Here is a 12,068-nt window from a genome sequence, read left to right as displayed (position 1 = left end):
CCTGCTGACACAATCAGAGCTTCGAAAACTATTTGCCCTCATAACAACTGTTAAAAGAATCATTCTTGCTATTACGAATCCTGTGCCTAATGTACCAACAGGAGTATCAACTAGTAATTAAGTAAACCATGCCTTCTGTGCCTACTGTAACTATTTATTAGGCGCACTTGTAGGCGGGACTTGTGTAGCAATTCTCGGGCCAGGTGCTCTCGGCGCGATGTGCTGGCACACTCCCACGACCACACGCGGAGCCGGGGAGAAGCTACCCTCCTACTGTACAGGTCTGGGAGGAGTCTGGCGGCGCTGCTCGCAATCGCGCAGGGTGGGATGCAGCCGCGTTGATCGCTGAGCACTGCGGCGCCGTTGGTTTTCTCACGGCGGAGCTGGACGCGCGCGGCCGCGATGAGCTGGGAATTGCTGCTGGCGCTGGTGGCGCTGCTCGCATTTGTGGTGCAGCTGCTGTACTTCTTGCGAGCCGATGGCGACCTAACCCTGCTGTGGGCCGAGTGGCAGGGGCGACGCCCAGGTGAGGACTTTTAGACGCACACTCGGGCTCCGTGCAGCCGAGTCTCTGCTGCCTCTGCATCTCTCTGGGTGGCGTGGAGCTTCCACGCGGCAAGGCTGAGCCTTTTTCAGGGGCTGCGGGTCAGGGAGCTGGTTGCCAGAGTAAGACAGCATTGGAATTGGCGGGGCGCCCCCAGGACCCTGAATTTTTACCGGGGTCCGGGAGATTCTGATGCAGTGTCGGAAGATGGTACTTTCAGAAGCGGCGCGCGTCTCCCTGATTTGTAAGGGAGCCTGCTTCTGAGGACTGGAGCTCCGTTTTTCTGCCCCCCAGAAGTTGTTTATCCTTCACTTCTCACTCTCCTGGAGTTTTGCAATAGCAAAATTTGAGGTTGTCAACGAAAAGAAGACCTGAACTTCTGTAAATTTAGGAAAAGAGTTTTGATTTGGGCCAGAGAATATGCCCGAGAGCAGAGCTCCAAGAAGCCTTGAAATGGTGCTGTAACTTGGAAAAGTGAGGGCTGCTTATGTAAGTAGAGGGGTAAGCGAGAAGTACATACATTTCAGTGATGGACGGTTTTATATCAGGTGGAAAAGATGTACAGATAAGGTTGAGTCGTGCCCCCTGGCATCAGGGGGTCTGAGAATAGAGTTTGGAAACATTTATTCTTCAGGGCACACTTTTAATCAGGATGCAAAAGGAACAGGCACTGCTTTCTGTAATCATTTATTTCTCATGTTGAAACTGTTGATTGTTAATTATCCCCATGGAATGAGCCCAGGAATCTGAAAGGCTCCTTATTTATTCTCTTTTGGTTACTGATTTTTAGTTAGAGCAGTTAAAACACCCTTTCTTTCTCAAAGTGATCTGGAGTTATCCACCCACTCACTCATTGGAACACAAAGTATAACCCTAGAAAGAAATGGGTGGGCATTTGCTTGGAGCAAGTTCACTATTGGTACACTGAGTAGCATTGCTCCTGTCCTACTTGTATCTGTGCCCTGCTTAATACTAGATGTTCATTTACATACAGAACACACTCTATGTGCTAAGCATTGTGCTTGACCTTTTAAACATGAACCTTTATCCTTTACAATAACTCTTACAAGGTAGGCTTTATTAATCGTATCTTCCAGGTAACAAAATTAATTTTCAGAGAAATTTAAAGAGCTTCCCAAAGCTAGGTTTTGAATTCATTATGGCTGGGGGAAGTGAGATTTCCTTGGACTAAGTTTCCTATATGAAAATACTCATCACGTGAGAAGGTTTGCTTGGAAGTGATAGTATGCTTAAAAATGGGGCCAGGAGGGAAGGGGAGCCCTATAGCTTCCATAGGGGTGAAAATTGGTTCTTGGGGACCAAAAAAGAAATGTACAGCTCAACCCTACCCTCAAAATCTTTTTCCTCAGTATTTCATTTCTCTCATGGATTTTTTTTTGGGGGGGTGGGCAAGGGGAATATAATATGTGCAATTTTGATGTTATTGAGTTCATAGAAAATATACTACACATACCCAAGGTCAGTGCTCTGGCAAAGTAGCATGGTTGGCTGACTTTCACTTAATCATTAGCTCCATCTCAGCAGATGGAATGCACTGTGCCTACTGGTTGCCATGTGGATGTTTGTGTTTGATCTTCAGTGCTTTTGTATTGACTTGGACTTTGAGAATTATATAAGAATAGTTTACATTTTATTATTTAATTCTACAAAAATTATTCAACCCATTAATTATGTCAGGAGCTGAAAAGGAAAAACTTTGACAATATTTAGCAGCTAAATTAAAAGTTATTTTCACGTATTGAGCAAAAGGTAAAAGTTAAGGTGACTAAACAAATTTTAAGAAGTTTATTTAATTTTTTTCAATCTTTTCATTTTACTGGAAAAACAAAAGTTTTTGAAGGATTTTTAACAGATTGCTACTATTATGTAGTCATATAATCTGCTAATTTGCATATTTTTGATTACATTACCATTTATCTAAATAAATACATTACATTAAAAGTTATTCAGCAAATACAGTCATAAAATTCAGTTGAATGTTAATAGTTTTTAACTTAATTTTTAAATTTAGCCATTCTTAAACCTGCATCGACTGAAGAGTAAACTTTATAGAACTCCTTATGTAGAAAGCACAGATATATGTACAGTACATAGATATACAGTATATCTGTGGAATTAAAATTTCATGGAAGAGTTATTAGGGAATAAAATGACTAAAAGGACTCCTGGGGGGTGGGGGTGGTGATGAATAAAAGTTAAATGAACGTGGAGATAGACTCAGATTCTCCAAGCAGCTCAGACTAGAAAGATGGGCAAACTCTATCAAGGTGAAAAATAATTTATCCTCCTTATCTTCTCAATAGGTTTGTTACTTTTTGTTACTTTTAAAAATAGACAATATACTCACATAATAGAAAATTAAAAATACAAAAGGACATACAGTGAAAACTCAAGTTCTTTCCCACCTCTGTCACGCAGCCACAGTATGCCTCTCTGGAGGTAACCACCATTTCCCACTTTTTATGTATCCTTCTAGAGAAATTCTCTGCATTTCCAAACATATATCTCACATGATAACATTTAAGGTTGACTAATTTTAGATAATGCACTTTGATCTAGACAAAAGGTCCTGGCACAAGTCCAGGGTAGGAAGTCTCAACAGCAGTTTATGTGAGGAAAACGCAGGTTTTAGTTGACAGGAACCTCAATAGGAGTCAACTGTGAAGTGACTGCCAGAAAAAATTAGGCAAGCCTAGGAGATGTTTAGTATCTGAAGCAGCAAACTGCAAACAACAACAGATGTCTTCGGTCACCTGCTTGTATGTGTTACCTTCTGTGCTCTGCACTGGGGACATAGCAGTGACTGATCCAGCCACTGTCTAGGTCCTCACAGAGCCTGTCTTCTGGGGGACAAGAGGAGGAATTTAGTCAGCTGACCCTGTTCTGAATTGTCCAGACCCCATGAGAATCCTGTGTCCTGCTCTGGTTAGCTCTCTTCGATAGAGACATTGGCGAACTAGAGTTTGTGCAGAGGGTTGTGTGTAGAAGTGTGAGGAAACCTGATGCAAGCTAGCTTTACTGAAAATGAAATACACTTCTTATCTGGGAGAGTAGGCTGCCAAAAGTGGTCAACGTTGAAGTACATTTTCAGAAGAGAGAGCAGGCTGCCAAGTGCTTTGGGATCTTTTATTTTGCCTGCAAGGCTTTGGTTTGCCCTTCCTCTACAAGCCTTGACAGATAGGTGTTTTGTATAACTTTTCTGAGCATCTGTATACTCAGAAAAGTGCATTATGCACTTGGTTTGCCCATAAGGGGTTAAAACAGCAATGTAAAGTTATGATGATGTTCGTATAATGAAGCAGAGGTGAATTCTAGGTCACACTAGCTGTCCTGCACATGCCTATGTTGAGGAATTTCCCTGTCATTGCCTTGCTGTTGTGTCAGGTCCCACGGTTAAGTCTAGGCTATTTTTCATTTTGGCTGTCCTGGGAGGGCCCCTAGTGTAACTCTTACCTCAATCTGAGTGAAGGTAGCAGAAAGTGGAGGTGTTTATTTAAAGAAGCGAGAGAGAAGAGGACTTAGGGAGGACATAACAGCTCTCTCCAAAGACATAAGGGATTGTCATGTGCAAGACAGGCTCGATTTATTCTTTCCGAAGCCACAAAGCAGAACTGCGGCTAGTCAGTAGAAGTTAAAGGTGTCTTACATCACTATAAGAAAGAATACTTGAACCCCTTGAATGCTTAGATGGGTCCAAAAAAGGAGTGAGTGTCGCAGAAGTAACTAGCTTCCTCAGTCTGTGAGGGAATTAAGAAGAGACTAGTCAACAGCCTGAGGAGAGAATTCTCAAACTGGGTTGGGGGTTGAACTATGTTTCTTTCCAACTCTGAGAATCTGTTTTCAGAGTCTCTTAAGCAAAGGCCATTGGGTGTGTGTCAGATTCTGTGGAATTGGTAAACAAAAGTTGGTGCTAAATAAAAAAGTTTTTTTCTTCAGGGTGGGAAGAAAGATGCCAGAACTACAGGTGTACTAAGGTGAACATGAGCCTAGGGATTTTCATCATTGGATTTAAATAATATTTGCATATCTGGGTAAAAATGAAATGTTAGTTCTATGCTAGTTAGTAAATAGTTCCAAACAAACTATATTTACCTTAGAGTCTGAGTATTGCAGAACTTTGGAGCAATGAATAGTTGATGAATGAATAAATGACTATCTGAATATACATTCTGCTATTCCTGAGGAAGTCCTTCAGGAATGTGGCTCAATTGTGCCTTTCCATGATGATACCATATCATATGATAGGAAAGCATTGTGTCCTAGACGTAATATTTGGGATGTTTCTATCTTTAGTTCAGATATTTATATGAAACCTCTTTTCTGGGGACAAATTCCATTTTCCTGAATGGCTAAGGAACATTTGGGTCTAAAAATATTGATCATATTAAAATATGGGCACCACAGGCCAGTGGTCAGAGTATGGGCTTTGGAGCTAGATATACCTGGACTCATATCCCAGCTCTGCTAGTGTTCTTGGTTGTTTATTCAACAGTTGTTTATGAAGTCCTGTCTATGTTCCAGTGTGGTAGGCACTGAGGATACCAGGGTCCCAGCCTTAAGGGAGTTTACAGTCTAGTGGGATAAATTAATGTATGTAAAGCTAACAATTAATGTATGTAAAGCTAACTTTCCTTTTTTTTTTTTATAAAATGAGATAATTTTTATTTCACAAGGTTTTTGTGAGAGTTTTAATAAAGTAATATGTGTAAACACATAGGAAGTCATGAAAAAATGTTAAGCCATTATAGTTAGTAACCCCATGGCCCCTGGCTAGAGATATTGGAACAGACAAGTTATTGAGTTATTCTATGTTTTGCTGCTGAAAAGTCCATTTGTTAAACAATTTAGCAGCTGTTAGAGTTGACATTTTATTAAGCACTGAATATGTGTCAGACACTGCTCTGAGAACTTTACATGTTTTAACTCATTTTCTCAACAGTTCTACGGAGAAGGTTTTATAATTAATCCCATTTTCCAGTTGTGGAAAATTAAGGCACCAAATTCTCACACAGGAGCATTTCACTGCTGTGTGTGATGGAGCTGGGGTTTGAACCCTGGCAGTCTCTAGAGCTTGTACTGTCAACCCGATAGAGGTCTTAGAATTGCTTGACTAAAGCAGTAAACTAGTGTCCTGATTTTTAATTTTTCTGATCGAAAACCAGAAGTGTGTGTGTTAAGTGATACCTTATGTGTTATTTTTGATAACATATTTTAATAAATACAGCACACAAGAACATTGCACCACAGTGGCTCTATGAATTCAGAGAGAGTGGCTGTTATCTCCTGTAGTGCTAATGAGTTTTTCATTGGACCAAAGGCAAATAAACTCTTGTCATGGCTTTATTACTATAATGTTTTTACAGTATTTAAAAACATAATTGGGCAAGCAGAGTACAGCATTTTATCTCACTGTCATATGCGTTTTATCTTGGGTGAATTACTGGGTTCTTCTAAGGTGAAAGCACAGGCATTTGGAAAATACTTTTACAAAATGACCTTTACTTGATAGGCACTGGATATGATTGACATATGGGGAAAACATGACTTTAAATCTCCAGGATGGTTCCACCATACCATAGAGTAGAAATTAGCATATTCAGATTCATCATCAATACCTCCATTGTAGGAAATTAGAATAATAGAATTGAAAACTGGACGGGAACTTAAGTGATCATCTTATGAGTCCCTCATTTTATGGAAAAGGAAAGTGAGAAAGGACGGTCTACGCAGACTTTCTATTTACTTAGCCTTATTTTTCTCGATCAAATACAGAGGTAAGTAGAGCTTTGAAGTGAGACGGTGGAGTTATAAGGCTTACCTTGAAGTAAAGTCTGGAAAAATCATCCAAGAGTCTGGAATACACAAAATAGCGTGATAACTGTTACTAGTATGATTTGTATTCATGCTTTCTTTTTTTATTGGGTAGGAGTTGTTTTCTTAGGATATTTAATTTAAAAAACTTTAAAAAATTGCTTTATTGAGATATGATTATCACATAAAAAACTGTAGTTAATGCATACAACTTGATGAGTTTGTGGGTAAGTATACACCTGTGAAATCATCACAATCAAGGCCAATAACATAGGATATTAAAAATTTTAAGCTCTACACATTCTATCTTCATATTTAGAGGTATTGTTTAAAACACTTTTTTTTTTCTTGCTGACCTTTGATTATGGGTGTAATTCATAGTTTGTTTTCTCTCCTCAATCCTCACTCTTTTCTCAATAGAACAGGAGCTGACCAACAAGGTGATCTGGGTGACTGGCGCATCAAGTGGGATTGGTGAGGAGCTGGCTTACCAGCTGTCTAAACTAGATGTTTCTCTTGTGCTGTCAGCGAGAAGAGTACATGAGCTGGAAAGGGTGAAAAGAAAATGCCTTGGTAAGTAAATCTAAAACAACAGCAATGCTTCCTAGAAGTAAATCGGAATCCAAACTCAAATTCAGCTGTGGGAATTTCAGAGGAACAAGTGGGGTTTTCCTGAGCGGTATCATCTGGTTCCAAATGCTCCAAGTACTTTTGTCATTCTCTTAATTAGCCGCTCCTGCCTTTTTCTTCTCTCTTTCTGCTACCTTTCTACTTTTTTTTTTCCTGCACTGATTCTCGGCATTAGGGAGTGACCACCAATTCTCTCAAATGTCGGTGGATTTTTAGTAACCAAATGCCTTATATTTTTATCTTAGAGAAAGAATAGTTTGGTTCTTATGTATGACATCCATGTATGTAACCAGAAAAGTTAAATTAGAAAGGGTCCTGACTCATTTTGCTAAAATGTCAGATATTAAAGTCATATGAGATGGTATAAGATTTTTGTTAAAAAGGATAAAAGAACAGGAAAGGAATTAAATTTAAAAAATACAATTTGAGATTTTTCATGTTCATATATAGGGCAACAATTATTTTTTGTTTATTTGGGTTTTATTGTAATGTTCATATTTATAAGCAGCATCAAGTTATAGTTATTATTTTTCATGGGACATTTAGTATCTAAAATGAGGTAATTTTGAATTTTCCAGCAGACCATTTTTTTGGTCATCTGCCTGTTATTCTTTACAATTTTTTCTTTCAGAGTGCTGATGGAACTAACTACTTGGAAATGAGAGTTAGTTAGCAAAGCCACAATGCCTCTTTCATAATATTGCTTTCAAAAGCCTCTGGCATTTCTGCCCTGGGCCACTGCTTGTGGTAGTTGCTCCTCTACTGTTGAGACTTGCAGGTCCTACACTGGCAGAGATGAAGCATATTAGCATTTCTTAGATGGAATGAGGCTGTTTTCCTTTTATCTGTCAGATCACTGGTGCAAAGTTTTCTATTTCTTTTAAGACAGTTAAATGTTTCTAAATTTTACTCCTTTGCCCAAGAAGCCTTTATACCTCTTGTATTTTCTCTACTTGCTTGTTTTTCTTATTGGCATTACGTGTATTTCAAGGTTAGAGGCCAAGAAAATTAGTTTCTTTTTTTTTTTTTTAATGAACAGAAATAGAAAGGAACAGTATAGTATAGCTCGTTTGGTTGGGAATTTCAGGATTATATCCTTTTCCTTGTTTGCCTCCTGGAATCCTTATCCTCCAGAAGGAAATTTCTATGTGTTGAGTCACTGGAGGACTCTGAGCTTCTTACTGATTTTAAGCATAAGTAGTCTTTATTTTTTAATGTGTGTAAAAGGGCAGCTAAACTTTGCGAACCTATCATAAAACAAATGTGCCTTGTACTTCTAAGGAAAATGATCTAAAATTTTTGCTTTTTTAAGCATGTATTATAATCTTGACTTCTTCTAGAATCTATTCCAATGTTATACTATTTATATACAAAGTGAAGAGAGCCATTTTACTTCCTGTGTACCCAGCCAGCATTTTGTCCAATAGGATCTTGCCATATTACCATCAGCCCTCTTCTTGGTCACTGAAAGAAATTCTTCTACAGGGCCACCTTGTAGAAATGAGTTTGTTGCCAAGTCTGGTTGTAGGGTGGGTGTTAATGCGAGTAGCAATGATTTCCACAATAATTTTTAAATGTCTTTATTTAGAGAATGGCAATTTAAAAGGAAAAGATATACTTGTTTTGCCTCTTGACCTGAAGGACATGAGTTCCCATGAAGCGGCTACCAAAGCAGTTGTTAAGGAGTTTGGTAAAGTAAGTAGCATTTTGAATTGATGTCTTGCTTTTAAGTAGCTGCAAAAGAGAGTCCCGTCTGTAGTGCTATCATTCAAAGGGCTTTAGGCAAATGGATCCAGGCAGTGAGATCAAGGGATCAAGGCCCATAAGTTGGGCCTCCAAATCTGAGTTTTTGGCTTTGTGTAATTAGTACTTTTCATACCTTATCAAGTACTAACTCCTGCATGTAGGACAAAAGGAGCTAAAAATTCACTGTGCCTTTTATTTTTATGACATATTACTTTCCATAAAAAGTCACTTAAAATAGGAATTTAAGTCTATAGGCAAATTGATTTTTATTTTATCTTTTAATTGCTGACTTCTGGAAATACGCCATTCTGTTCCAGTGGTTCTTCAAGTTAACAATATAAGCAACCATCCCTAGGTATTCCCTCAGTCCATTTACGGGTCACCCCAAAATGCTCCTTTTCTAATATTTTTTTACTAGATCGACATTCTGGTCAACAATAGTGGAAGAAGCCATTGTTCTTGGTGTTTGGAAACCAGCATGGATATCTACAGAGAGCTAATTGAGCTTAACTACTTAGGGACGATATCCTTGACAAAGTGTGTTCTGCCTCACATGGTCAAGAGGAAGCAAGGAAAGATTATTACTGTGACTAGCATCCTGGGACATTTCTCTATGCCCGTTTCTAGTGCATATTGTGCCAGCAAACATGCTCTTCGGGTAAGGCTGCTCAAACTCAACTTTGATAGAACTGACTTAAGTGTTTATGGGGGATATGGTCATTACTGCAGGAGGTCATTGGAACTGGTCAGAGACCCAAGGAGACCTTTGGTAGAAGACATTCCAGAAGATGCTCAAAGACTTCAGCCTCACATACCTCTTCCTAATTCAACAAACATGTATTGAGCACCTACACTGTACCATGCACTACAATAGATCCTGGTGATATAAAGATGATAAGATATGGTCCTTGCTCTCAAGAAATATAGTCGAGTCCAGGGGTCTCCAACCCCTGGGCCATGAACTGGTACTTGCCTGTGGCCTGTTAGGAACTGGGCTACACAGCAGGAGGTGAGCAGTGGGAGAGTGAGCAAAGCTTTATCTGTATTTGCAGCCACTCCCAAGTACTAGCATCACTGCTTCAGCTCCAACTCAGGTCATCAGGCATTAGATTCTCATAGGAGCACTGGTCCCTGGTGTCCAAAAGGTTAGGCCACTGGTCTAGTCAACATATCACCCTTCGCCTTCTCAGTTCTACCATGTCTTCATGGCAAATTTGGGGTCTACCTCTCATTTCTTCTACACACACTTTAGGGTGTAGTTTTCTCCCCATTTCTGTGATTCTTGTTCTTTCCCCCTTTGTAGGTGGGGTTAATTTTACCTAGTCTAAACATAAAAGCATGTCAGAAATAGAAACTGCCCACTGGATGATTAGCCCTGGGCTTCATATTCTTACTGGGGCTAGCTTTGACTCTATTTACCTTGAATTCATTGGAAGAAGAAAATCTAGTCAAGGCAGAGGTTAGGAGAAAAGCTTGATTTGAGTTGCTTAACTTATGAGATGTGAATATTAGAAACAAGTGCATTTTTAATGTTGGCTAAGAGTAGATATGAAGAAATATTATTAAACTATAACATGGAACAAATTAAATCATAAGGCTAAGAGTAGGCAAATGATTAAAGGAGATACATAATTTGTAATTAATGCTGCTGAAAATCAGTTAATATAGAATGTTTCAGTGTTGGAATGATGAGATGCAATAGCCGAATGATCATTAGTTTTATAAAATTCGAAGCTTTGGTTCCTTCTTTCTGATGTAAGAAGCAGATATTTGATAAGAGTGATGAAATGGAATGTTACATTGATGATTTCCTTATATTTTGTAATAGGGTATCAGTCACTTCCTGCAGAGCAGTTGGGCAAGTCTCAGGCTGTTAGATAAGGGAAGGTGGCTGCCCCACCTGTTTGGCACCAAGTATCTCATAAGACATGCAAGATGCTTTCAGTCAAACAATATGGCCTGCTCTTCAAGACACTGTTACTGGATTTGATCCTCTGATACAATGCGGCAGGTTGAGAATAGTTAGTTATACTAGTAGCTGAACACTGGGACCAGAAGGCTCTTGGAAGAACACATTTCCTTCTCTGAATCCCATCAAGCTATAGAGTGAGCTTGTTTGTCTCTGAAAAGTTCACATGCTATACTAAATGTGATTTCAAACAAGGAGAGGTTTTACTGTGTGATGGATTGGCTCTCACAGTGTCCTCTCTCTTGCTAAAGGGGGAAACAGAAGGTTAAGGCTATGGGAGTTCATTCATTTAGGGAGCTTTTTTTTTCCCTATCCACCTGAGTCAGGCACTGTAGTAGTCTGACGGCATGAACCATCATAGGCTGTTTTTGTTAGGGATCAGCATTAAGGGCTGGTAATTATTTAATTTTGTTGGTTCATAAATGAATGTACCTTATTAGCTGTTTAGGCTTTTCAGTAGTTAGCTTATACCAGTATAGTCTTGGAACATTTCCTAATTTAGGAAAAGAGAAGAGGGGAAGTAGATGTTTACTCTGTATTTGGTTTAGAAATGGCCAGTATCTTTAAGTCTAGGGAGTCTTACTACCCAGAAAAGATGGATGTTGGCTGAAACTAATTGTTAAAATTTTAATAAAATAGAAAAAGTTGAATTCTTCCTCAGTGAGAGTTTCTGTTGAGTACTAATCCCCTCTCACTCTCTCTTGCCCCAATATTAGTACGTTAGACCACTTGGAGGGGTAGAAGGAAACCAAACCTGAGTGATGCTCAGTGGAGAACATGTACTCCTTTTGGAGTGGGGAGATGGGGATTAGATTAGTGTAAGGAGTGTGTATCAGAATCTCCAGGGGGTAGTTTTTCACCTATCTAGCACTTACCATAAAAATCACTGATGGCATGAGCCACCACTACCAAAGAGGTGAATCATTCATACCCGGAAAGAGCTATGAATGCCAGTTCTAGATTGCCTCCAGTCTTACAGTTAAAAATGCCTAATAAGCCTGCACGATTACGTTTCCTGTCCTTTACTCAGGTATTTCAGAACATACTTCTATAATGTGCTATTGTCCTTCATCAAATGTTGAAGTAATTTCATGCTAATATACTTATCTGTATTTTAAAAAAATTTCCTTTCTTCTTTTCTTTTTTCTTTTTGCTTACTAGGGTTTTTTAAATTCCCTCAGAATTGAACTTGCCACATACCCAGGTATAGTAGTTTCTAACATTTGCCCAGGACCTGTGCAATCAAATATGATGAAGAATTCCTTAACTAAAGATGTCACAACGGTAAAAATTTTTAGTTGGGGTATAATTTGAGTGGTTTAGTAGTTACGTATTGGTGTTATATAA

At 39.0% G+C, this 12,068-nt stretch overlaps 1 protein-coding gene across 2 annotated transcripts in view; it reads left to right on the top strand.

The window, feature by feature from the left end:
- The first annotated feature begins 225 nt into the window (after positions 1-225).
- DHRS7 (dehydrogenase/reductase 7) overlaps positions 226-12,068 on the top strand; it is a 19,235-nt gene continuing 7,392 nt past the window's right edge. The window contains exons 1-5 of one of the 2 annotated variants that reach the window (XM_025049095.1): positions 231-526; positions 6,797-6,949; positions 8,595-8,701; positions 9,171-9,410; positions 11,883-12,005. In XM_025049095.1, coding sequence (XP_024904863.1) covers positions 403-526; positions 6,797-6,949; positions 8,595-8,701; positions 9,171-9,410; positions 11,883-12,005 — 747 coding nt within the window. In that variant the 5' untranslated portion in view covers positions 231-402. Of the gene's footprint in view, positions 527-6,796; positions 6,950-8,594; positions 8,702-9,170; positions 9,411-11,882; positions 12,006-12,068 lie in introns of both variants that reach the window. The other variant, XM_025049096.1, reaches the window with a different exon arrangement.

The sequence above is a fragment of the Pteropus alecto genome, unplaced genomic scaffold (genome assembly GCF_000325575.1).
Source record: "Pteropus alecto unplaced genomic scaffold, ASM32557v1 scaffold276, whole genome shotgun sequence".
NCBI classification, from domain to species: domain Eukaryota; kingdom Metazoa; phylum Chordata; class Mammalia; order Chiroptera; family Pteropodidae; genus Pteropus; species Pteropus alecto.
This window is presented reverse-complemented; position numbering and strand designations above follow the sequence as displayed.